This window comes from Lissotriton helveticus, chromosome 8 (genome assembly GCF_964261635.1).
Source record: "Lissotriton helveticus chromosome 8, aLisHel1.1, whole genome shotgun sequence".
NCBI classification, from domain to species: Eukaryota; Metazoa; Chordata; class Amphibia; order Caudata; family Salamandridae; genus Lissotriton; species Lissotriton helveticus.
Window position 1 is genome coordinate 1,528,969,441 of NC_136069.1, and position 26,309 is coordinate 1,528,995,749.

General features: G+C 44.5%; 1 protein-coding gene across 4 annotated transcripts in view; it reads right to left on the bottom strand.

Moving 5' to 3' along the window:
* The window catches only part of ACER3 (alkaline ceramidase 3), a 188,465-nt gene that overhangs the window by 30,877 nt on the left and 131,279 nt on the right, over window positions 1-26,309 (bottom strand). For all 4 annotated transcript variants that reach the window (XM_078658514.1, XM_078658515.1, XM_078658516.1 and 1 more), the window contains exons 4-6: window positions 24,824-24,876; window positions 14,433-14,514; window positions 14,032-14,067 (exon numbers count right to left, since the gene is read on the bottom strand). In XM_078658514.1, coding sequence (XP_078514640.1) covers window positions 14,032-14,067; window positions 14,433-14,514; window positions 24,824-24,876 — 171 coding nt within the window. The remainder of the gene's footprint in view (window positions 1-14,031; window positions 14,068-14,432; window positions 14,515-24,823; window positions 24,877-26,309) is intronic.

Genomic DNA, 26,309 nt, shown 5'->3' on the forward strand with positions numbered 1-26,309 from the left:
TATGTAGGGGCTGTGGTGCAGCACTGGAAGCTGTCCAGCATATTATCTGCATATGCACGACACTGACTGCACCAGCATCTTACTGGCTGGTCACAATTTTTAGACAGCTGAATATTAGCACTTGCAAAGTTGCAATACAGGAATGTTTAAAATGAGAGTTTTAGGAGGAAAATTTTTGCAGCTTTTTATGACTTGGTGTAAGTTATAATAGCTATATTTTAGGCAGTACCGGTACTTGTAGTAATCGTTCTCCATTTGATGAACAGTCACCAATTCCCAGCTATGTATTCTTATTCAGCTCGCTCGTATTGTAAATCTGTTTAGAGTGGGATGTTGTATCAAATTTTAATGGGTCTAGTTGTGTGAATTCTCTACTTTTAACAACTGTTTATTTATTAATCTAATATTAGGATGATCCTGGGGGTCTAACATTTTGATATGTAACAGATTTTAATGGCGTGCTCTTTTAATATTCTAGGATTTCACTATGATGATTTGCGAATCGTGCCATAATTGAATTTAAATGTGAAACTTCTTCGTTCTAAATGATAAGCTAATTGTGTTCAAGCGGCTATAAAAGTTTCATATGAAGTGCTGCAACAAACAAGACTCCCCGCTCAGTGTATGCAGAGCGCCCTCGTCTCTATTCCAGATGTAGGTCACTGCCGGGAAACTTCGTCTGACCAGTGTCCCTCCGCGACACAAACAGCTGCTTGGCTTGTCCAACGCCGTTTAACCTTTAACTTCTCTGATGACAATCGCTATAAATTGTTGTGAAAAGAGCAAAAAGTAAAATTAAGTTTTATGCCGCACGCACAGAAGCATTCTCGAAGAAAATGATTTATTAAAGAAATAAACGCCGTGGGTGGAGAAACAGCCCCTGAGGGCCGTTGATAAGGGAGGTTATCTGAGGCCAACAGCAGATATCTTCAAGGAGTGGAACTATTTTTCATCGCGGCAAATACATAACGGCCACCATACAGTTAATCACTAATAACCTTGACAGTTGCTCGCTGCAGCATTGAAATAACTCGGCACAAAGAAACCCATAACAACCTGCATTCCTGCCCGCAGTATGTCAAATGTTCACACGCCCGGCGAGCAGCTGCTCGGGGCTGCCACTCTACCTCGTCGTCTTTTATTAAGAAATATCGGTGTGCGCTTCACCTTCCAACAGGTCCTTGCTGGCGAAGGGGAGATTAACGCCATTTTTCAAAACATTTTGAGGCTTTGGGGTGTCTTTGCCAGGTGCGTTGAGCAATATCATCCAAGAAGCCGCTCAAAACAAAAATACAAAGTTCTGTAGGCAACAGGTTAAGTGTGTTTAACTATATACAGCGGATGCAGGGAACTCGAGTCACGTGCCCAGGGGCACATTCCTGCAAGATGACTCGCCGCCAGTAACAACGAGCCGCGGGTTTACCCAATGTGCATGTCTGGCTGTGAGGCTATCGCATGCGTGTCTCCTTCCCAGGAGACAGCCCCTGGCCGCAGCGCTCGTTCGCGTGCGCGTGTCAGTTTGGAATCGCCTCCAAGGCGATGCGCGCGGCCAGGATTGTCTTCTGGGAAGGAGACACGGCCACAATAAGTTCTCGGCGGAGACGCGCTTCCGCGCGTTTCAGCCGAGTCCTAAAAAGGTGGGTGAGCCTGTAGGCCTCACACCAGTGGCACAGGGTAAAAAGGTCCTGTTCACTTTTACTGATCATTACATGGTATGCTGCCACTACTACGCTTGTGCTGCATAACTCCTGGTAAAGGCAGTAGCCTTTCACCACTATGAGAGTAGCGCTTTGTGCGCCCTACCTTGCCCGACAAGTCCGCAATACATGAGACAGGCCTATGTTATGGCACACATGCATGACCAGTGTTTAGTTATGACACAAAAAAATAAGCATTAGGGATCCAGACAACAGTACAGTTGGGCACATGCAGAGGACTTTTCCGTCACAAAAAGAGTGTTGGAAATAGTTGATGAAACCCTAATATACATAGAGATTATCAGTCACTGGGAGTTGCAAGTCTGTAACCAGTTCTATTGCTGCATAAATAGTATTTTGGTGCATGTATACACGTGCAAGGGCAAAATTCAGTCACTCAAAGTGAAAGCATCCAATGGCTGAAGTGGACTGGTCTGTTGATCTATACCTTCTCCTGGAGTGGGAGGGAGTATAATTCGAGTGACAAGACACTCGACCAGTGGTAAAGTATATTGGATGAAATCCCCTATATATGAATGTATTTTGTATTTAAACATGAAGCAGAAGCTAAAGCTGTGTTTAGGCCAGAGCTAAAAATGATCCAGTAGCAACGCCTGCAAACTACAATTTGATTACCTTGCTTGACTCGGAGGCAAAATTTCTTGTTAACCTCTTGGTGCAAGACCTAGAGGAAATGGTATGCGGTTTCCTGGTAATTCAACAGGTTTTCGCCCCAGAAAAAGAACTATTTCAAAAAAATTTACAGTCACAGTTTTAATAGAAAAAAACACTTTGCTCAAATTTTCTGTTACATAATTGATTCGTTCATTACAAGTCTGCTATGAACAAAGTATCCAGGATTCCTTTGTGGATCAAACTTAGCCTGTGGGGCATACCACCACTACCCCTATCATTGTGAGTAATACAGGAGCTCTACTCCGATTCATCGGTAAGAGAAAAAGTGGGCACACATCAAACATTCTCTGCAAAAATCCATACCAAACATAGGGATGTATACTTATGCCACTCCTCTTTAACCTGCATATAGCAGACAGGAGCAGTGACTTACATAAAGTGTTGTTCCACACCTGAAAAACAGGAGAGATGCATTTAGCATCAGTATAATATGAGACGACATAGACCTCCGAAGTAAAACACCAATAGGTCTACAAAGACTCACAGTGCTAGCCTTCTATAGTAAGAACAATTAAATAGAGGTAAATCTGGATAAAACAAAAATTAAGATAATTGGCAAAAAAGCACAGAAATCCGAATGCTGGTTCATGATCAATGAGAAAATCGCGACAGTAACAACCTAAAGGTACACAGGGGTTCAATTTGACTATTGCGGCAACTTTTGAGACCATCAGTTATCTTTGAAATTGAAAGCTCCTTCATTGGAATTAACCTTGAAGACACTACTAAAGACGTTGAGTGGCACCTCTCTTTAAGCCTAACTAACGGTTATTAAAACCAGATTTCTGCCTCATTGACATTTGGGATTGACGTACTGTTCGAGAAAAGTTAAAAGTCTCTAGATTTGGCAGTTAGCAACCTTTACAGAAAACCCTTATGCCTTCCAGCGTTTGTATCTTAAGTACAAATGAGACAAAAAATGTAGCCTTGTATGGCAATCTAGATCATGCCAAGGTACTTTTTTTAAAGACTTGTCGTAAATTGAAATACTGCCCAGCTCCATTGTTAAATTCCAATATAGGGGCAAAAATCTAAGAAAGCAAGTCATGGAAAGAAAAGTCTATGGGGAGATAACCTGCAATCGAGAACATGAACGAAAAGTAGGAGGCGAGAACAAGTACAAACCATTTTAAAATAATTGCTATTAAAAAAAGAAAACAACAAAGAAATGGGAAAAGATCCGGGGACATTGGCAATCTTATTGTGAGCTGTTAGGGGGGTTAGACAGGCAGGGACAGTCGCCCTACAATGTTGTATCCTCTCTGATTGCAAAATGATGACAGTAAACTCACTGGTCAGATTATGCTGTGTGAAATTTGTATCACTGATGTACTGTTTGCAATGAAAAGAAATTCTTTTTCAAAAGTAGAAAATAATGATCTCACATATAGAGGCTAAACCTGGTTTATGCAAGTGATTGCATGCTTGGATGGTAATCAATACTGTGGTCTTGGATGTAGTCAATCTTACTTAAGCAAATTCTCTGCTTTGCATATAAAACTAAAATTAATGCGACGTCGGTTTGGAGCATTCCCAACAAAAGATCAAGCACCACCGTGGGTCAGACCCCCTGACACTTTTGAATGCAGACTCTTTGAGTATAAGCGAGTGTCCATCCTGCATGTTATGTACTTGTCCGGCACTTCTAAATGAACACAAAATGCTGATTTTGCAACTATTTTATTCAGCAAAAAACGTGCACATGCCGACAACCACAATTCAATGCCTGAATGGTGATGACTGCCAACTAAATTCTAGATTTGTCACATTTATGGTCATTGCAGAATTAAAGCGCCATAGGGGTCTCCATTTTGCTGCGCCACGGCCTCCCTTGGCAGACCTCCAATGCCTGCGTGGACCCTGAGGGTAGATATGTGTTTCTACACGGTCTCCTTCTAGCTCAACCGGTCACCATTGCTGCGGTGTATGGCCCGAACTCAAACGACCCCGACTTCTTCCACCACATCTGGCATTTGATTTCTGCTCGCAGCCCTGCAGCCGTTATCTGGGGTGGAGATTTTAATGTCGCCCTCTCCACGGCGCTGGACCGGTCAGGAGTTTCCCGGTCGAGCCCGCGGGCCACCACTGCACTGTCCTCTATCCTTGCCGACAATGCGCACTCGGATGTTTGGCGCCATCTGCGCCCGGGCGCGCTGGAGGGTACCTGCATTACGGGGGCGCGGGGCTGCTGGTCGAGAATAGACTTCTGGGTCGCCTCGCCTGATGTCCTGTCCTGGACGGTTGATACCACTCATATGGCCCGCACCCCCTCGGATCATGCGCCGGTCCAGCTCATCATTCGCCCCCTGGCACTCAGCGACGGGCTTTCTCCTGGCGTCTTTCCCCTAATGCCCTCTGGGACGCGGTATTCAATCTTCCTTCACCACCTTCTTCGAGCTCAACGTAGGATCGGTTGACTCTGCCTCTACCCTCTGATGGAGCTTTAAAGTATTCATCCGTGGTGAGTGCATTTCTAAGCAGTCGGGCGTCCTTCGGTCTATTGGCTCTGTGCTCGCTCGCCTGGAGAGAGAGATCCGGGACTTGGACGCTGCCCTGTTGCTCGATCCCAGCCCTGAAACGCTCGCACTTCTGCGCCAAAAGCACACGGAGTTCTCGGACGAGGCGGATCGCGAGCTGTCCGTTTTGGGTAGAGAGGGCGGTGCTCACCGCTTCGGGGAGGGTGATCGCCCTGGGCGCACCCTCGCCAACCTTCTGCGACCCCCGCGTGCGGCTTCTTATATTACTGCCCTTAGTGATGGTGGCCCGGATCGCACCACGTCCTCGGTAGAGATCAGGGCCCGGTTTGCTACGTTCTATTCCAATCTTTACTCAGCGGGCTATTCCCCCTCCTCAGCGGACTTTGACCTATACTTTGAATCTATTGCTTTAGTCTGGCTGGCGGACTATCATCGCAAATTTCTCGACGAGCCCTTCTCGAAGGAAGAAATCCTGGCAGCAATCGGCAGCCTCCCGAGCGACAAAGCACCGGGCCTGGATGGCCTGCCCGCTGCCTTTTATAAAACCTTCGCTCCCCTATTGGTACCGCATCTCGCCGCTATGTACAATGACTCCTTTGATACTGGTATATTCCCGCCGTCTCTTCGCGAGGCCTCGCTGACTCTCCTTCTTAAGCCCGACAAACCTGCTGATCGCTGCGACTCCTATCGCCCCCTCTCCCTCATTAATATTGACAACATTTTTGCCAAATTGATCGCCTCTCGCCTTTTATTATTAATGCCCACCATTGCCCTGCCCGATTAACCTGGCTTCATTCCGGGCAGGGCCACCTCTCACAATCTTTGAACCATCTTCTCCGTACTGCACCAAATTAACCCTGACCTTCCGGCTGTGGCGGCGTTACTTGACGCCACGAAAGCGTTCGACACACTAGAATGGCCCTTCCTTTTTTACGTTCTTTCTCGAATGGGTTTCAGTGCCCACTGTTTACAGAACATTCATTTACTCTACACTGCCCCCACGGCTCGACTTCAAGTTAATGGCCTGACGTCGGATCCAATCGCCATCTCGCGCAGCACCCGGCAGGGGTGTCCGTTGTCACCCATGCTTTTTGCTATTGCTATGGAGCCCCTGGCCGCTCGGCTGCGGCAGCACCATACCCACAGGGGTATTGGTTTTTCATCTCGCTTCCTCCTGGTCTCCATGTATGCCGACGACGTTACTATTTATGTACGGCACCCTCGGGAAAACCTAAGTCCTTTGGTGCGAGAGGTGATCCGGTTCGGCGGGCTGTCAGGCGTCCAGATTAAGTGGAATAAATAAGTGGTCTTTCCCCTAACTGATGCCACCCATTTGTTTGCGCCGGATTACCCTTTTGTATGGGTGGCAGAACCCACGCGCTATCTGGGGATTTGGCCGAGCAGAGACCAGGATGATCTTTGGCGCTCCAACTTTGGCCGAGCGGTGGATTGGCTTGAGTCTAAGGTCCCCCTGTGGAGACGGCTGCCCCTCCCTAGCAGGCCGGGTTGCCAAAGCCAAGATGGTAGTGCTTCCCAAATTTCTTTAACTTTTTTCCAACATACCTATCCCTCTCACCTCCTGCTTTTTCCGCCGTCTTCGGTCACTGATAGGGTCGCTAGTCTGGGCCGGGCGACAACCTAGAATAGGTTATTATATTCTGACTTTGCCTATGTCGGCCGGCGGGTTGGGCGCTCCGGATTTCAAATTGTACGCTCTCTGCGCGCAGGCTAGTTTCCTTAATTTCTGGCTGCATCCCACCCCTTATCAGCCTCACGTTGCGGTGGAGCTGGATGTCGCCTCCCTCTGGCCTCTATCCACGGCACTTTTCGCTCCTGCGGTTGGCCCCCGGCGGAGATAAACACCGTTGAAACGCTGCGCTGGGCATGGCTATCTCTTAGTCGACTCTCAGGTCTTTCTCCCTTATTCGCTAACGCCGTGCCCATCGTCGATCACCTGGACTTTCCGCCCCTGCAGGCTTCCAGCATATCTCGTCATGCGGCATCTCGTGGACTAAAGACCATTGCGGATCTGTATCCGGATGAGTCCTTTTACTCCCTCCCTGAGTCCCCCTCCTTGATGGACATGCTTCTCTTTTATCAATTGCGTGCCACATGTCGGAAATTGCACCCGACCTTCCCGCGTCCGCCACCCACTTTCCTGGCACTAGACTTTGTATACACTTCGGAGTCCCCGCACAAGCTTGTCACAAGATTGTATGCCCTTGCCCTGGAAGCCTCCCCATCTCTTGGACTCGGGCGCGTGATGCGTGGAGTGCGGATCTCGGCGCAGACATCTCGGACGCCGACTGGTCATACTGCTGCAACCAGACCACTAAACTCTCCCCGAATTATTGGCTCCGCCTGATTCACTTCAAATTCTTGCATAGGTTCTATCGCACTCTGGCGTATCTCCATTGCTTGGGACTGACTCCGGAGGACTCCTGCAGGCGATGCTCGGCGCCGGCCGCTGACTTCGCTCATCCATCCTGTCTTTGCCCGAGGGTGCAGGGGTTCTGGATGGAGGTCTGCTCCATTGTATCTGAAATCTCTGGCGCTGCCGTGTACCCGGACCCCCTCCTCTGTCTTCTCGGATTTGTCAAGCCGTGCCCAGACGCTTCTCGTCGGCTAGTTGCTATGCTCCTGCTGCTGGCGAGGCGCAGGGTTGCGATGTGCTGGGGCTGCCGTCCCGCTCCCGTGGTTGCGGACTGGCTTGCAGATGCATCCCGTTGTCAAACGCTCCTTTCTGAATTCTGGGATCTGATGCCTGTTAAATCACGTCCTGTTGACATTTGGGGTCCCCTGGTCGCCTACCTCCTCTCCCGTTCTCCTTAGAGTGGCGATGTTTCTCCGGCGTTCCCCACCGGCCCTGGGTCTGCGGCGGCCGTGGGTGTGGCCGGTACCTGATCTTCCCCTCTGCCCCCTCACCGGGCCTGCGCTGCCTGATCCTCCTCCTCACTGCTGTCGCTCCCTGCTGGCCATTGGCCCACGGCGGCCGCCGGTGCTGGTCTGCTGTCTGGCTACCGGCCATCCCCTGTTTGGTCACAGCTGCATCTTTGCTTCTGGAGCTCCCACCGGGCTTGCGGTCCTGGCCAGGGGACTGGATGTCCCGCGAGCATAGCGCCGCCGCGTCACAGTTTCTATGGATTGCTAGCTTCCTCTGCACCCCCCCATTGTCTTGTACATGGCTGTGTTTGGAAATGTCTTTACACACTGTGCCGTGTCATGTTACGGAGCTCATGTCTTGGCATTTAATGTTGTACTGCATCTGTTCTTTTCAAAAAATAATAACGTTTAAAAAAAATAAAAAAATTAAAAAAATTATGGCTTCACTACTATTCATCTTTGACCTCAATCATCTGTCTAAAATGGTCTGTATATGCCAATAAGCGGGAGTCAGATATAGTGAAAATGTCAGACCATTAGCAAGTCCTTTCTCTGGAGTCCTACCTCCTAGTCCTACTTCCCACGAATAAACCCTTAATTGAAAGAATTTACCCATGAAGGCAAGAAATAAACACAAATTGAACAAATACTTTCTGAATTAATTCTCTTGCGACAACTTTCTTCCAACCCTGCACCAATTGTGGAATCTTTAGGGTTCACTACTGACAACACTGAGACGCTGCAACCAAACACCAACAACTGGCTCAATCCACAAAAGTCATCCTCCACGCACTGAGCAAAATAAAACATCTCCTGACCAGCTAAGAACTAATTTCCTGCCTGAAGAACAGCAATATGGTTCTTGTTGGGGTTCCTCAGGTTTCCTTCTTAACCATCAAGGCAGTTTTTAACAATATGGCTTGAAGGATATCTTCAAAAAGGAAATTCAATCACACGTCAACAATGTTGAAGGAACTTCATTGGCTTCCGATCCATGCCAGAATTAAGTTCAAAATAGGTGGCCTGACTCACTAGCCCTTCGTCTAGGTACACCTCCAAGTATAGGATAACCTCTTCCTATCTCTGGAAGAAAGAGAGGCTTTCGAAGCACAGAATTCTTCTTCTTACAAACGCCAGCATTCAATCCTTCACTAGCCATGAAAAAGTCCTTCAGCAGCACCACATTTAGATCTGCTCATCTTAAGGAAGCTAACAAAAACCTCCTTGCTCAAGCACCATTTTAGCTGATTGCACAGTTGTAATCCTTTCTGAGTGCCATACACATCCTCTCCTGTTATACATGCTTGTTCTCCCTCTCCTAATTTCCCTCTCCACATTGTATTTCTCTCGTTGATTGTAAAGCACAATTATGCCTTCTAGGTAGAGTTTAGTTAAGCACTGCTAGTAATGCTATTAGATGCTTATGGAAGCGAAAACATAGCTGCGGTGGGAGTGGTTGAACGCTTGACCAAGATTCACTCAATAGATTCAGAGCAGGCTATGGGATCTCCTTCTAAGCGATGGCGTCAGAACAGATCACCACCACTGCTAACATTCCACAAGGCTTATGCTTTGAAAGATCCATGGCTAACATAACTCAGTCATACTGTTGGATACAAAGCAGCCATGGTCAGCATTTCTTTTTTGAACACATGCTGATACACAGACAACTATATCTCTCCCACTCACTGGATGTAGTAGGGAAAAGAAATACGAAACATAATTCTCTGCTATCCTCGGTAGACAATCATGAGACTCTCCTATCCAACACAAGTACAACTTAACGTTGCAGCTAGTTACTTAAATCATGGTTCAAGATAAATAGCTGACGGCGAATTATAAAGTCTATCAAAGAAGAGACAATCTTTTGAAAATGTATTTAGGCAGAAACAGCAAGATTGTTTGATATAATACAACACAGAGTTACTAATTTTTTTAAAGCAGTGTCTGTGATGTCAATTCTGCCAATGCTTGGCATATGGGCTAATTGGATCCAGCTACTGATGTGGATTGTTTTCAACACAGCGGCTTTGAAGAAAGTAGCGTGCCTGAAGTAAATAGGAATATTTAATTCCAATTATAAAAGAAACATACATACCTTGTTAATAAATGCCAAAAAGAAATTCAGAAGCAATGCATAAATTAAGCAATTTCGACTGTCATCTAAAATATTTTAATGAGCTTGAATGGGGTGTTTGTTAAAAAAATAGCCTGTAACATTCTCTTTCAGCTCATCGGCTACCACAGTGCGGGCGCCTGCCAAGCAAAATACAGGGCGGATTCAGTGTTCCAGATGAATAAAAAATCTACATCCACCAGGGTACATAATTAAATGGCCAGGTCTGTGTTATTAACTATTAATGATAACAATAATCCAATTAAAAATCAAATCTATTTCGTTACACAACTGGATACAAAAATAGAACATATTGTAACATTTGCCTAAAATTGTCTCTGAGTCAACAAAAATATATATCTTAAGAGGTCTTAATCTCAATTTTTAGGACGCACAAGAAAAGGTGCCAATACCCAATAGGCTATTGTCATTAGTGCATATTATAAAAGTGTCAGTTCTACAACTTCTAAACCCCAAAGGTTATGGAAAGATGCAGAGGTGGGTAACACTATCCCTTAATATAATTGCTCCTCACAGCAGTAGCAAGGTTTGACGAATGAATTACTTTCATCTGAAATGACTGGGCATGTGGGGTGACCAGCATTGCATGCCAGACTCCTCTTTTTTGCTTTTCTTTATAAAAAAAATAAAGTTAAAAAGAGCCCAGGATTCCTTCTTGTGTTAAAGATGCAAACTCAGATTATTGCCACTACTGTGTTTAAGGTGCTTTTTTTAATATTTCTTTTTATTAAAACAAGGCATCAATAAACACATCGGTGCATAGTACAGAAGAGGGTCGTTCACAGTCTCAACATACAATACAATAAATATTGGCTAGGGGGGGACGAAACATCGATACCATATATATTCACAAATACGGGTCATGGGGAAAGTGGGATATCAAAGACTACATTTGCAGGTGGCACACAAATATTCCTAAGGTGTTTTTTAACATGTTTCACAGCGGTGGTCTATAACTAGTGACCATCCCTGCTGCAAGGTTGCCCCTTGATTTGCATACCAAGTCTTTTACACAAAGTGCTGAAAACCTGTTAACCTCATAGATCAGTTGTTTTTAAACTTTTGACTTCTGTGGTCTCCTACTTAATCATACCTGGAATCTGTGACCCTCCACTGAAAAATGTTTGGGAGGGGGCCTCACTGAGTCAATACTGGAAGCTGGCGGCCTCCACTAAGTCAATACTGTAAGCCAGGGATCCCAGCTTGAGCAATTTTGATGATTCAAACCTCAAAATAATACACACTGGTTAAAAAATACATCTATACTACTATAATAAAGCAAGAACTTTCAGGCTTTGAGGCGGGTAAACTCGGGAACCACAGCGCCACTCTACACACCCGATACACCGTTAAAATCGTCAGGGTGTGTAGATGGTTATAGGGTATATACATTTTAAAAATAAACGTTATTTAAAAAGTTATATTAAAAAAAAACTAGTCCCTCCAAAGTAGTGACGGCCGCGATGTGCGTCCTGACATCAGGAGGAGCGGCGTACAGCGCGGGGAGGAGCAGTGACGATCAGCGCGGGGAGCAGCGGACATGAGCGGCGATCGGTGGGCAGGCAGTGAGGAGCGGCGGCGGGGAGGAGCGCTGAGCGGCAGATGAGGTAGGGTGAAAGCGGAGGCAGAGAGGAGCGGTGAGCGAGCCACAGGAAAAAGAAACGTGTGCAGGTAAGTGGAGCGGGTAGCAAACAGCCCATTACAGGAGGAAAAAGCGGCGGCGGGGACGTGGGCAGTGAGGAGCGTGCAGGTTAAGAAACGTGTGCAGGGTGCCAGCGGCCGCGGAAAAAGAAACGTGGAGCGGGTAGCAAACAGCCCATTACAGGAGGAAAAAATGGCGACGGGGACGTGGGCAGTGAGGAGCGTGCAGGTTAAGAAACGTGTGCAGTGCGCCAGCGGCTGCGGAAAAAGAAACGTGGAGCGGGTGGCAAACAGCCCATTACAGGAGGAAAAAGTCACAGAAACGTCTGCAGGTGAAAAAAGTGACGTGGGAAGTGAGGAGCGTGCAGGTTAACAAACGTGTGCAGATTACAAAAGCCTCCAAAAGTAAACATACAGCCATAATACTGCACTACGACAGGGCGGGCGGGGGCCCTAAGCCATGATTGCTCCCGGACAAGGTCGGGACGGGCTGCTAGTATATTCATACATGCATACACGCAGCAGCTATCACCCTACGGGTATCTAGGCGCTCAGAGATTGAATAAAAGAAGCTCTCACTCATCAGAAAGGTTGCATATAATAGGAGATAAACTCAGATCTTAGGGAAGAGCCATGTTTTCAGGCTTCTTCTGAACATCATCAGTGAATTGACCTACATATTTCCTTCCACCCACCAGGGAATATAGCATAGGGCAATGAGTCAGCACTCTTCACACCTTGGCTTTCTTCCACTGTGAGTGACAGCATGTCATTTGATCACATGTGCACATAGGACTAAAAAGAAGCGTACTTCCATGCCACGGCTGATGCACTATTTATACTTTAGCCTGTCAATGTTTTTTCTCTACCTTCATTGTCCTTTTTACATCTTTTAGCCATGGTTGTGTATTGCAAACTATAGGACTGATTTAGATCTTGCCTGTACTCCCACTGTCCCTTCATGGCAGCGGTTTCAAATACTCCGTCGACGGAGTCCAGCCTGCCGTATTTAGATGTGTTCTGGCTCTCGCGTCATCAGGCCAGCGGTATGCCACAAAGCCTATTTAGATGTCCCGGTTGTGCTGGCATTGTCCTAGCAGTGGTTTGCTGAGGGTGTGAGTCCCTGGTGGAGTGGAGACTGGTAAGAACAACTTATTTTTGTGCAAATGCACATATATGCTATGTTTGCCTCAAAAACATATGTTGGTAATGTGCTATTCTCCTTTTTGTTACATATTGCATGCCACACAAACATCCACACGTGTGCACACTATTGAATGCAAACCCACAGGCACCACAACGCCCATAACCACCACAAAACAATATATTTTTTATAAGTGTCAATGCAATTGTGTTCATTTTACCTTGACAAGTTGGGAAATAAACACCACTGCTTTACACATAAAAAAAATTGTGTGCAAGAGCAATGCGAAAATACACAAGGCTACAGCAATTCTCAACACACAATTCATAGTGAGACATTTAAAAAAGTTACTTACCTCAGATACTGGCGACAAGGGAGTCGATTAGCCCCGTAGGGGAGCTGCAAAAAAAGAAACCTGGATGATGGAGTTCAAGTCGGAAACGGAAGAGGAAAACAGTAAAAAAAAAGGTACGCTCTTGCCTCATTTCCTTTGACCGGTGATACAGTAGGAGGTATTACCGCCACAGTTGCCTCGAAGGAAAGCCAAATTATGATTAACTTGCCGGTGCTCTTGGATGGACACCTGTCGACAGCCGCTTCAACCTAATACGCCGCTGATGCGTGTGTGAATTCCTGGCTGACTCGGCGGGACTCTGGAGATCTTTAATCCATGGACCCGACAACATATAAATAGAGCGAGCAGGCCGCCATGTAGAGGGGCGGTGAATCCGTTGAAAAAGTAACAGATGGACCATTACCGCCAAGATCTCAATCAGGGCCTTTGTGTTCAGTTTCCTGGAATTCAAAACCAATAGTACATATTTTGAGCCAATAAGAATAATTTTTCTGATTTCCAACCTTAGAGGGCTGACATTGGAATCCTAGGTATGTATGTTCCTCATTTCCCTATGATTCCAAAGGTTCTGGCTCAGATGTGGTCTCAAAAAGTGAGTCTTATCACACCAGTTTGGAGAGCTACAGTATGATTTTCAGTTTTAATGAAACACTTATGGATTATTCCAAACCTCCTTCGCCGATACCCATACCTTTTCAACCCGAAGAGCATTGTTCATACTTTGGCACAGGGTTATTTAGGGACTCTGCCAGCACGCAGGGTTTTAAGACTCAATAAGTAATTTAGAAAGGAGCACCAGTATCTAATACAAACAGAATTAATTAATATTATCTGTAAACATTTCTAATAACAAACCATTGCAACTGCAAACTTATCTTTGTGTTCATACGGATTTCATTTGAAAGTGTAAAAACTGAACATAATTGCTAAATTCTATTCTGACATTTAAAGTAACATTTAACCTGCATATTTTCCATATTGATCTAAGGATATGAACTCACCTGATGAAACACTGGTTCTTTCCATCTTAAATAAACCTGCAACAATATGACGAAGAACAATACAAAATTTTAAAAAATCAGATAACTCTGACTTCCGTTTCACTTTTGCATAGTTCAGGTTAGTCTGCTAGAATTACACTACAGGAGGGTTTAATTAGAAAACAAATGTGGCACTGAAATGGTCATGCAGTTTAACCAACTTGAAGCCTCAAACACGAAATGCACCTGTTTTACATTTTAATTTAGCATTATAAATGAACTTGACAATATTACATTCTGTGTGAGGGCATACATAATTGGGGGTGTGGGGTAGGTTTCTCAACACAAATGGCAAGTATGCATGTGACAATAGTCATGGGCAAATAATAGTAATGAAGGGTAAAAATGTAAAGGGCACTTACTGTAGTTACTGTCAAACTGAAAAGTAGTAGTATAAATATAAGTGCATAATTGTATGAGTTTCTGGATTTGAAACATTCATACCTGGAAGAAAAGCATGAATCTGTGCGTTAGAACAATGTGGTAATATATGCAAGAACAGAAAAAATATGCATTTTGCATCATACACAAAAGGAATAAAACAATTTAGAAAAGTTATTTGACACAGAGCTGGACACTTACGCGTCACAATACAGCACATAAAGAAAATTAGGAATCTGACATCTCAGAGTCAAGCTGTAGAAATATTGGAGTTACCTTATAAGCAACTGTATGGAAAATTGGTTTGATTCAGGCAGGATAGGATCTAGAGCAAAGCAATACTAGGCTGATGTCAGCAGGCAAATTACTCCATGGCCAGGACAAGAGAGGCAGAAAAAGGTTTTATCACACAAGATGGGCAAACCCCTGCCCCACGCCCTGGCGTACCATAGAACATAAAACACTGTTTGAACCAGATAATGTCCTGATAGCTTCAACCCCATTAGTCTGTCAGATCATTTCTTTCCTACCATCACTTCAACTACATCACTACTTCGACTGCCATTACTAAGGTTCTGAATCACTTTCACCAAAATAACTGGACTTAAGACTTTTAAGGTATGTGTAATTTAGCTTTTAGGTTATTATAATCGTATTTAATTTTAATTTCTTTACTTAATTTAGTGCTACAATAAATGTTACTTAAATTCAAGTCAATTAAGGTTTATGTTGAAGGTTAGTGTTAATTATTTTAAATTAAAGGTTAGGTTTATAATTACTTATTGTTTTATTTAATTTAGCTAGTGTTATTATTAATGTAATTTATTATAATTTAATATAGGGCTATGTTCAGGGTTAACCTACGGGTCAGAATAAGATTACTTTGTTTTTTATTTAGTTCAATTTAGGGTGAGAGATAGTATTTGGTTAATTGAATGTTACCTTTAACATTATGGTTAGTATTAGGTGACCCATTGGAATTGTATTTCATTTTATTTAAGACTGATATTAATTTAATTCAGTGTCAGGCTTAATTGAGCCTTAGGTCTTCAGTGCCATTTCTGATTAATCAAGAGGTTGAAATATAGGACTTTCAAAAACAAAGTAAAATGATAGGTGGCTTGCTATTCTAATGATAGACTGAGTGAGACTCTGCACAAATGGTTTGGCAATGCAACTGAAGGGCCTCAACAACCCTTTTGACTGTGACCAGCACCAGAGATCACAATAGTCAACATTAGGGAGGATACATAAATTGAAAGAGTAATTAAGTGAGACTAAGGCATAAGCAAAGAGCAGCAATTAAAAGAAGACAAAGATCTGTAAATTATCTGCTGAGGGGTGGGACCAAATAGGAAAAATATAGGATATTAAAAGATTTTCTACAGGAATTGTCTTACAAAGGTGGTGAATAAATGTCCCACTCTTGTCTTTTGCAATCTGAATAACAGTCCTTTCTCGCAGGAAGGTTCTATCATTTTCCTTTGAGAAAAATACTCTGGCTAAATACATCCAAAACCTCTTTCCAAGCACATTACTGCACAATGTGGCTTCCATTTAAAACACGGTGACCTCAGCTGCAACATAAGTGTATATATTGTGAGCAGACACTTATTTTTGTTAAAATCCAGCACCACAATAAGATAAATGAACACACAGTTGATTGTACCTTCCTTTACAACATGGACTACAGCGACCTGTAATTATAACCCAATCAAAGATAGCTCTATAATCACACTTAACCCTTTACATTATAGACACAAAAGAAATCTAAACCTATTACGACTGTTACTGTGCCATGTAAGAATATTTAAAGGATTATCTAGGCAAAAATGGCTTACATGGTTAGAAAAATACAACCATCCAAGGATGTAATTGAAAACCCTGCTTGTTTTTCAGCATCAACTGAGTATACCCATATCAACCGGAGTATATTTGGTTAGTGGGGCCTAACTGTGTATATTTAAGGCACCATTTCTTATTCCCACGTTGGACTGATGTGTGCCTCAATGAAGACACTGGCTTGGCAGAGGGTCAAAAATGAAACAATATTATCCAAGGGACAGGTCATTCCCAGGTAGTTATTGACTCGGGGGGAGTAAGGCCCGATTGTAGTGGACTGGAACAGGAACCATAACAAACCTTACTAAAATCATAGTGCTTGAAAGAATGGTTAAAAGCAAAGGCTCTACTGTAAGATACAATGCACATCAGGGGTATTGGTGAGCTAAAGAAAGAAAAGACGAAAGAATGAATACACATTTTCTTCCAAAGAATATTCACTTCCACTATGCAATCTAACTCACTTTCCATGACAGTTGATGAATAAGGTAACACAATCACTGCAAGGGACTGTAGCTATTTGACTCAAAAGATGTGTAATGTCTAACTATTATCTACTTCATGAACAGTAATTTATTAACTACAAGCTGAAACTTTGCCCCAAAACCATACCGCGGTTATCTCCCAATATTCATATTTCTACATAATGGCAGATTAAACTACAATCCATAGATGATTTAAAAAAAAAAATATGCCACATCACCCTTAACTGACATGTCTTGTCGGAAAAGCACAACTTCAGCGATTACTAGTTAAGAAGGGCCAAGAATATTTCAACCAGTGTTTTCTAATATCACTCCTTCTGTCTCCAGAAACATTGCAAAACAGTGTGTCTTTTTTATTTTTTTTTACAGTCACTTGCCATCATTCTACCTGCTACTCATCTGAATTAATTGAGTTTTTATCAGTTATGTTTTGCTCCCTCCTCTTATGCTAGTGAACCTCCCTCCTACTTCTCTTAGCCAAGTAAGACGTTGACCCCTCTGATCATTCCTCTCCCCGCCTTTCAAGAATCCTATTACCCCTGGCAATTTATATATTCATCTATCTGTCTGGAGGCACTTCAAGCCAGGGTCAACAACCCTCATCGAGTAATACGTTTGGTCTTGAACCCGCAGAGAGTTCCCATCACTCACACCTGCATCCCACCTAGTAGCCATAGGTCTCATGAGCGGAGACAAACCTGCCCAGAAGCCTTGGCCAGATTGAGCCACACTATGATGATATTTTCCCCTTCCCAGATCTTCTTGTATACCCAGGAATTTTCAACAAGAACCATTCTCTTCCAGGAATCAGTTCTTAACCCGTTGGCTGCTGCCGTCGGCCAATGGTCATCGCAAGCACCACCTTGGGAGTGCTGCGCACGTCCGTTGACCGATGCTGCCCCACCCGTTTTTCGAACGTTCAGCACTGGAGCTGAACGTTCGACGCAGCCAACGGGTTAATGTTGGAATTAAATGCAATGATTAATTTATAGCTAAATTTACTTTTTTTTAAGCAAGGATATTGCTAACTCTAGGCAGAAGCACATTTTTGTTTTTGTAAAATATGATTTCGATAAAAGTAAAAAAAAAAACAGCTTGCCAATGACCGACCTATAAGCTTTCCCAATGCTTGTTTACGTAGGCATCTTCCACTTCTGTTACCTGACATGAATGGACCAACTTCTGCCCCATGAAAAGGAGAATCCCTATACTGTGCTTCATGAATACAAATAACTGAAGTTTGTATTGTGTATCTTTTGTAAAGAGAAATATACATGTATAAAAAGATACCATAGGTTTGTAAAGGTTATAATGGGTTCTGCGGTTGCCGCTTAAAGTCGCCCTGCTGTATGCTGCAATTCACATATGTTTGTGAGTGAAACCCCTAAATATTGTCTTACGGATATGGTAACAGTTAAATTATGTAGGATTACAGAGCTCTCTTTAACCTGGAGCATAAGCAGCTTATCTAGTCCCATTTTTAGGTCTCGGGTACTGACCACTTTAGCAGGGTTTATTGTTCCAATATACATGTGATGGGCTTTGAGCAAACCCGTTGCTTCATGATTTCATGGCTTTGTTGTCTATCTTCCTTCCCTGCTCCTGATTCAATGCCTTTCCTCCCTATTTTTGTGTAGGCCGTATCCTTTCACTGCTAACCTGGCTTACATTCAGGGAAATACATTTTGTCTTTTTGTCTAAGCAGTACATTAAAGTGCAACTTCCCATCCCTCTTGCTTTTTGTGTTGCTTCCAATGCGCATTCCCACCCTGCTCGGTTTTTCACATCTGTTTTCAGTCTCCTTGCTTGTGTAAGCGCGTGTTTGCAAAAATTAGCTAACAAAACTAGTAGCTCAACATTTTGGATCTGAGACCTACTGACTTTACCAAGGCTTATTTTCGTTGCACTCTAGAATTTATAGGTCTGAATTAATGATGGAAAAAGCAAGCAAAATTACAAGTACAAAATGTGAAGCAAAAGCTATATCTGTATGTGTAAAACAGGACTTACATGGGACAATTTTAAAGCATTGCGATTTTTACCTATTTTTTTTTTGACTGCGTAACTTAAAAATTGTCTGATCTTCTAGCCATGGGGCATTTGTTAGGTCTGGGTGATCTATTATGTGTTTACAATCAGATTACTAGTGACTTAATATGATTTCTGAATTGCTATGCAATTACCAGTACACAAAAATGTTGTATTTTCCTTGACAGCTATTCCGTATTCCAGAACTTCCTCAAGTGGTACTTATTCGATCTTTGATGATTGTTCCTTGATTATCATGAGCATATGTCGAAAAAAGCCCAAGCACAATTTCCATGGTTTAGGCTTGTTATTAGTGCCCTGGTGGACAACATAAGTGTTGGACCCGGTCCTTTGGGCAGGTTCACCCCGTGACTTTTTGCTTTTTCCTAGCCTGTTTTTGGAACCTGGGTTGGTGATTTTTAGGCCTCTGCGCACTTTTTCACTGTGGTACAGTGTAAAGTGCGTGTGCTCTCTGTGTATGGATGGTGAGCGCCCTGCCCTCCCATAGGAATGAATGGGGAATATGTATGCCCATGGTAGATTCCTGATGCATGGGGAGTGCAGGGTCGAGTTTGATATGTATGAACTCGTGAGAATGAATGCTGCAGAATGGTGTATGCGGCATGGCTGTGTCTAGTCTAGAAGCGCCACTTTTAGAAGTTGGCATAATTGTGTAGTGAGTCTGCTGGCACGTGATTGGCTGATGGGCCTGGCCGAGGCATGCCTGGACCTGCTGGTAGATGGACTGTCTGGAGGAGGGGGGTCGGAGTCAGCCGTAGATGAAAGGCCCCCATCTGCTGTTAGGGAGGAGTGGAAAGAGCGTCTGGTGGAGCCAGGCTGTGCCTGTGGGCCCACCCTTGGTGGCTCTCCCTCCTGATGGCCCCCTGTCACCTCTGACCTGAGGCTGACAGGAGAGGGAAACCAGATACACCCAGAGCTTAGGGCTCGCTCACACAAAGACTTCAAATGACTTCAAAGCCTTTTCTGTGTATAAGAAGGGGCTCTGCCCCTTCCAAAATGTTGTCTTGTTCTTGTTGGCTGGACTTGAATCTATCAGGGGTGGGCGCTGCCCAGCCCCTGGATGCCTGGACTCCTGGGGGACCCCTCCGCCCTGCCTGGGCTGAGGGGGAGACTTGGCTTTACCCCTGGGAAGCTCTGGGACCCTTGGCAGCATGGAGGAGCTGCATTCTCGTGGGGAGAGCGCTGGAGCTGTATTCCTAGTGCCTGGAGGCGCTGAGCCTCCCCCTGAGCGCCTGGGAGCGCTCTGCCTGGGTTCTAGCGCTTAGGAGCGATTTGCCTATTTTTCTAGCGCTTTGGAGCGGTTTATTGCCCAAGCGCGGGAGAGCGCTTTATTTGTCTTCCCAGCGCTACTTGGCCCCAAGCGCTTAATAGCGCTTCAACTTTGATGGGGTGCTGTTCGTAGCGAGGGTGCCACCCCTCGGATCGTGGTTCCCCGCCTGCCTGCCTAAAGAGGAGGGCCGCTGCGCTGCCCGCAGCGACCCGGAAGTGGTCGGCCGGCCGGCCAATCCTGTCGCGGCCGGCCAGAAGTCCCGCCCCCGCAGTCGGCGGGAAGGAGAAGGAAGGAAGGGCGGAAGATGGCGGCGGCGGCTGCTGCGGGGCTCCCGTGACCGGGAGGGAGCCCCGAGAGAAAGAAGCAGGTTGTCGGTGCCGGTCTCCCATGCGGTGGAGGGAGACCGGAGATGTGCCCGAGAGCCGAGAGAGCCGCGCCGGCAAAGGGGAGCCCAGCGGAGGAAGCCGCGTGGGAGGCAGAGCCCCCTCGACCAGCCCGGTGAGTGCTTGGAGGGCTGGGGGTAGGCGGGGAGCTCTGCGGACGGCCGCGTCTGATCGAGGCAGCGGGCCGCTCCTCTCTGCTTCCCGTGATGTGTAGAGAGCCCCGGAGACTCTCTTGATGGCCCGTGCCCTGCCCTCCATCCAGGGGGGCATAGTTGGCGCGAGAAGGGCGGCCCCAGATGGCAGTGGGTCGCCCCAATGGTTGGTGAGCCCAGAGAGGCTCAAGGGGCATACTGGACTTTGGCACAGAGGCAGGGCGGCCCCGGTTGGCAGCGGGTCGCCCCAACGTGTGTGAGCTCAGCGGAGCCCAGAGGGGCCATATTTTGCTTAAGAGCCTGTTTGGCTCCACGGACCCCATAGTGGTTCTAAGAGCCTGCTAGGCTCGTAGGGGCATGATCGACTTTGGGGGCATCTAGGGCGGCCCCGGATGGCAGTGGGTCGCCCCAACGTTGGCTGGAGCCCTCGAGGCGCCCCAAGGGCAGTTGTAGTGTTTTTAGAGCCTGTGTGGCTCCAACGTGTGCCTATTGTTTTTAGAGCCTGTGTGGCTCCAACGATTGTCCAGTGTTTTAGAGCCTGTGTGGCTCCAACGTTTGACCAGTGTTTTCAGAGCCTGTGTGGCTCCAACCTTCGGCGCAGTTTGCACCTGAGGGCCAGTGAGGGCCCTGGCGCAGTTTTGATGATTCTCCAGCTGTCCAGCAATTAGTGGGCAGCTGCACCGTTTAGGCGCAGGTAGGAGAGAGAGTCCCTGTGTGGGACAGCGAGGGCACAGTGGTGCCAGGCCAGTCACAGCTGCGCAGCACTTAGTGCCAGCTGCAACGTTTAGGCCCTTGTGAGTGTTCCCAGGGGCCCAGCAAGTAGTGGGCCCCTGCATCGTTTAGGCCCCTGACATTGAGACTCAGGGCGTTCTAGCCCCAACAAGGCCAGTTGGCCTAGGGACTGCCACAGGTGGTGGCTTATGTAGATTGTGCGCAATTGTATGGTTACTGCACCTCTGAATGTATTTTCTTGCATTATGTGTTATTCCTGCACCTCTGAATGTCTTTAGACATCATGTGACTATTGCGCTACTGTATTATTCTGGTACCTCTGAATGTAATTTTATTGCATCATGTGCTTTATTCTTAACACCGCTGAATGTGTAGGTTTATACATTATGTGTTTCTCTTTACTACTCCTCTGAATGTATATCTATGCATCATGGGTAATGTGTTCTCTCTTAGACCCCTAAATGCTGTGTGATACTTAGGTGGTTTTCCTTTACTACTCCTCTGAATGTGGTTCATACATCATGGGTAATGTGTTCTTTCTTAGAACCCTAAATGCTGTGTGATACTTAGGTGGTTGTTCTTTTTAGTACAGGTGGTCCTAGTGAGGTCCTGGCCCCCTGCGTGACAGTCTCCTAAGGGGTTTAGGGTTGCGTAGGAGGTACTTACCTGTTCCCAGTAGTTACTGGATGTGATCTATAACTGTTACTTTGTGTTACAGTGAAGTTTATATACTTTTATTCTAATTTCTGACAAGTATTTCTATATCTGCAAAGTGTTGACTCAGACAGTGGCCCATGTAGCCCTGTCGTGTAAATAATCCCTTGTGAATATTGCCGTGCCAGTTGGCACAATGTACATGTGTGATTTCTATCTGATATGTTTTGACAATACAAAAGTTATTTTAATATAACCTTGTGTGGAGTCTCTTTTGTGGTGTGCCTAGAATGTTGTTGCTGTCGGGCGCTGACGCAAATGCTTTACACATCGCCTCCGAGTTTAGCCTAGACTGCTCGCGCCATGCTACCTAGAGGGTGAGCAGGGGTTATCTTGGCGTGTGACTTCCTTGCCCTGACTGGAATGGTGGTTTCGGCCTGGCTTTGGCGTCAGCCTTAGCCTACCCGAAATAGCCGGCTTCCAACAATAAGATTGGACTATAAGATATTGACATATGACAATTTTACATTACCATGCAGTTGCCATTGTCTTACCCTATAAGACATTCCTAAGCTGTTTGATGATTGCTATATTTGTCTAGTGAGGTCAAGGTCTGGTTCAACTCTAAATAAATCTGCAAATAACTAAAAATGAATAGGATCTTAGCTTCTATTCTGTGCTTTAAAATGTCTAGTATAGCAGCTCTGATTGATCACATGCAGTACCCACACAATACTAAGAAATATTAAGTCACTTAATGAAGATATGGAGTATCTTATGGAAATGAAGTTAGTGTGCTTTGAAAGACACAGACTTAGGTATAGACAACACTGCTAAATCATCAAGAATATAACCCCGAGAGAAGGATTATTAAAAAATTAGGAACTACCTACCTGTAGATAAGAGAAGAAGTAAGGGAACACAAAGAAGTGGCTGTCTTCGTAAATGAATATGGTGAAGTGACTTTGTGAGGGACACTTGTTTATATGATCTGGGTTATTACATGATCAGGTTTATTTCTCATTTAAACCAATTGAATTTATAAAGTGAAATGTTCAAAATGGTACAAGCAATGAAATATTATGGTACAAAGAGATGGTAGAAGGTGAAATCTTCCAACATCACAATGAGTCGAATACTGAATGAAGAAAAAGGGGATTCTTAAGAGGCGAATTAAATAAATGCACAGCAGCTTCACAACAGACAGAAAGGTGGAGTGTACTTAAGAGTTGGGGAGCAAGCAAAGCAAAACATCGAAAATTAAATTGTGCACAAGGAGGATAAGGATCGGCCAATCAAATTTTAGTCAAAGATTTAAGGTTAAGAAGGAGAATGTAAACTGCAACAGTAAGTGAACAATTTAGAGGGCAAGACCATGAACACACTTCAAGACAATATAGACAAACGAAACCGGAGTAAAGATTTAAACTGCAGTCATTGAAGATGAAAAGGGATCGATATAGGGGCTTAAACACAAGACTAGTGGTATAATTCAACACCAGAATGAAAACAGATCATGAAAAAAGAAGGAACAGAAGTCTTGCGGAGATAGGTCAAAGGCATGCTTGAGGATTTTAGAAGCATGAAAGTAAAAAAGGGTACATTTATCTTATATTATCTAGCTGGAAAGAAAGCAGGAGAAAGAAGCATAGGGAGAACCTGTATAAAATTGGAGAATTTTAGTTTAGAGGGATTACAATGAAGAAAATGGCAAAAACCCGTTTCGAGACCATCCATATGCAACCTGGAATAGTAACATGAAGATCAAAATCAAAGGGGACGTATCTGAATCGTGTGTATAGAAATGGCAGGAGAGACCCTACATAAAGAAAAGGTAGAGCAGCAGTAGAGTTGTCAACCATGTCAAAAGCAAATGAATGATGAAAGAAGATATGCTTACAGCTTCTTCAGTGAACAAGGAATGAAGCATCATTTGTGATTAAGAACGGATCATGAGGTGTAGTTTCTAAAGAAATGCCTGATCAGTAAGTCTAAATATGAGCCAGTCACAGTGCAGGTCTCATTGCAGTTCAGTCTGGACTGCTCCTATTGGAGAAGGACCAACGCTGATTTCTATAAGGTCAGTCTTTGTCTGTAGTAGCACAGTGAACAGAAAACCATGGGCAATATGAGACCCAGAGTAATAATCCATGGCTGTAACTAATTCAAGCTCTCTATGTTTTTGGTTTTCTCACTGATATTAGAAACATGACCAGGAAGAAGGAGCAATCGATCAAGAGCTCTGTTGAATATGGTTGAGTTTTTTTGTACACCTATCGTTCTTTTCTTGTTTCAAAGTTTCCAGACTAGTTATCTATGTGGTCTTCCTTAACACTACCTTCTATTTATTGTATTATTTCTCCTCGTATTTTGTTTTTTCTTCTTTTACATCTATTTAGTCCCCACTCCAGGCAAAAACAGCTCACTAGAAATCTCAAGTAATAAACAAAGAAGTGTGTCTGGCTAGCAATTAATGTCTGGTTCACTAGAACAGTACTGTAGAGTTTGCATTCATCACAAACACTGTAGCGTTTGATAATTTTGCTTGGTTATTAGCCAGCAACTAGTGAAAAATGCACACGGGTGATTACATCTCAGTCTGCAATGATTCCTTTCAATAGAAATTGGCAATTCGATATTCTTAACAGAAATATAAGCAACCACATTTGTGCATAACCTGGAAAACATAGCAATTTCATAGTAATTGGTCTCAAATAAGTGCATTAAAAGGTTTCAAATATTTTGAGCATCCGTCCTAACCTTTACCAGGCAGATCCCCGACAATGTCTTTCAACAAGTACTTACAGGCAGTAGACAAAAATACAACAGCTGTAGATCATTGGCAATTCATCCAAAAGCTGGAAAGAAAAAACACAAAGTATGAAAACCGGGAAATAATGAGCATTTGTACAGAACGAGCTCTCTGTGGCACATTTTCTTGGCTGTCAATTGCAGTAAACTGATTCAACATTACAGCTACAGACTTTAACGGAACAGCTGCAAGTCATTATCAAAAGGAAACAGAAGCTCCTATCTGTGGACCGAATGGCAAAAGGGGATGAAGTGTGGAACATTAAAAAAAGGCCAATTAAAGAAAAATATATTAAAATACAATATCATCATATTCCTTCCGGATGTACCAGAGGCAGAGAAGTGGGGGGATTTAGAAAGAAAATAATTCCACATAATGTTTGGACCGAAGGCTCAAAAGAGTAAGCAATAGTGTTATGTTACCACAATTTGTTAAGCGTGCATATTCCCTGGGGTGTCATGGCGCTAGTGGATATTGGGCGTTTTGGAAAATATTATTTTGAAATGACAGCAAAAGGAGTGACAAGCATTGGCAAAGCCAATAGGTCTGGGTTTCCTGTTGGGTAGCACCTGCCATGCTCAAATGTTGCTGGTTAATTGTGGTGTACAGACAAAAACAACATGGCAGGAAAAAATACAAAAAAGTGATCACTTTCTGTGTTAATTGCATGTTAGAGATAAAGAAATGAATGTGGTAAGAGTCAATTACATGAGGTGAGACGGTAATGCTCCTTTGGGTGGAACCAAAGCCCACTCCTTTTCTTTTTATAGAATTTGTAATAATAGATAAATAAACAGCAGTGCTGCCAAGCCTGACCTAAAAAAGACAGTCCATGAAAACAAAATCGAGAACATGATTGGTGATTGTTCAGGAATGTTATGTTATGTTACATATATTTAATATAGAGCACAACTCACACTGGGGCATCTCGACAGATGGTGATGATACTCTGAACAGTGGCGGCTGGCATGGATCGGGCAGTAAATTATTATTATTTTTTTTAAACGTACCTTATCGCTTTGTCTCTCGTCTTCCCTCCTTGTCATCCCTCTGCTGTGTCAGGAAGCAGGAAGCACCCAGGCTCTCCATAGCCATTCACAACGCTGCAATGCAGCATTGCGATTGGTCTGAGCGCCATTATTTTCGGCGCTCATCCAGGGTGGGGGGTCTTTGCATGTTCTCCACCCAGGCTGCTAATGTAGCCTGGGTGGAGAACATGCAAAGTGCGCATGACTGTTTGGCCGGCCCCAGAGGGCCGGCCAAACAGTCATGCACACTGATAACATTGCATACCACTCCACGTGGGTGCCTGTTATCTCTCTGGCCCTGCCCCCCAGGACCCTGGAACACAAAATAAAACGATAATAAACCACGGTTTATTATCGTTTTATTTTTCTTAAATTTTTTGCGGCTGGGAGGGGGGGTGATGCTCCTCCGTCATAGCTGAAGAGCCACCGCTGATTCTGAAGTCTGGTGATT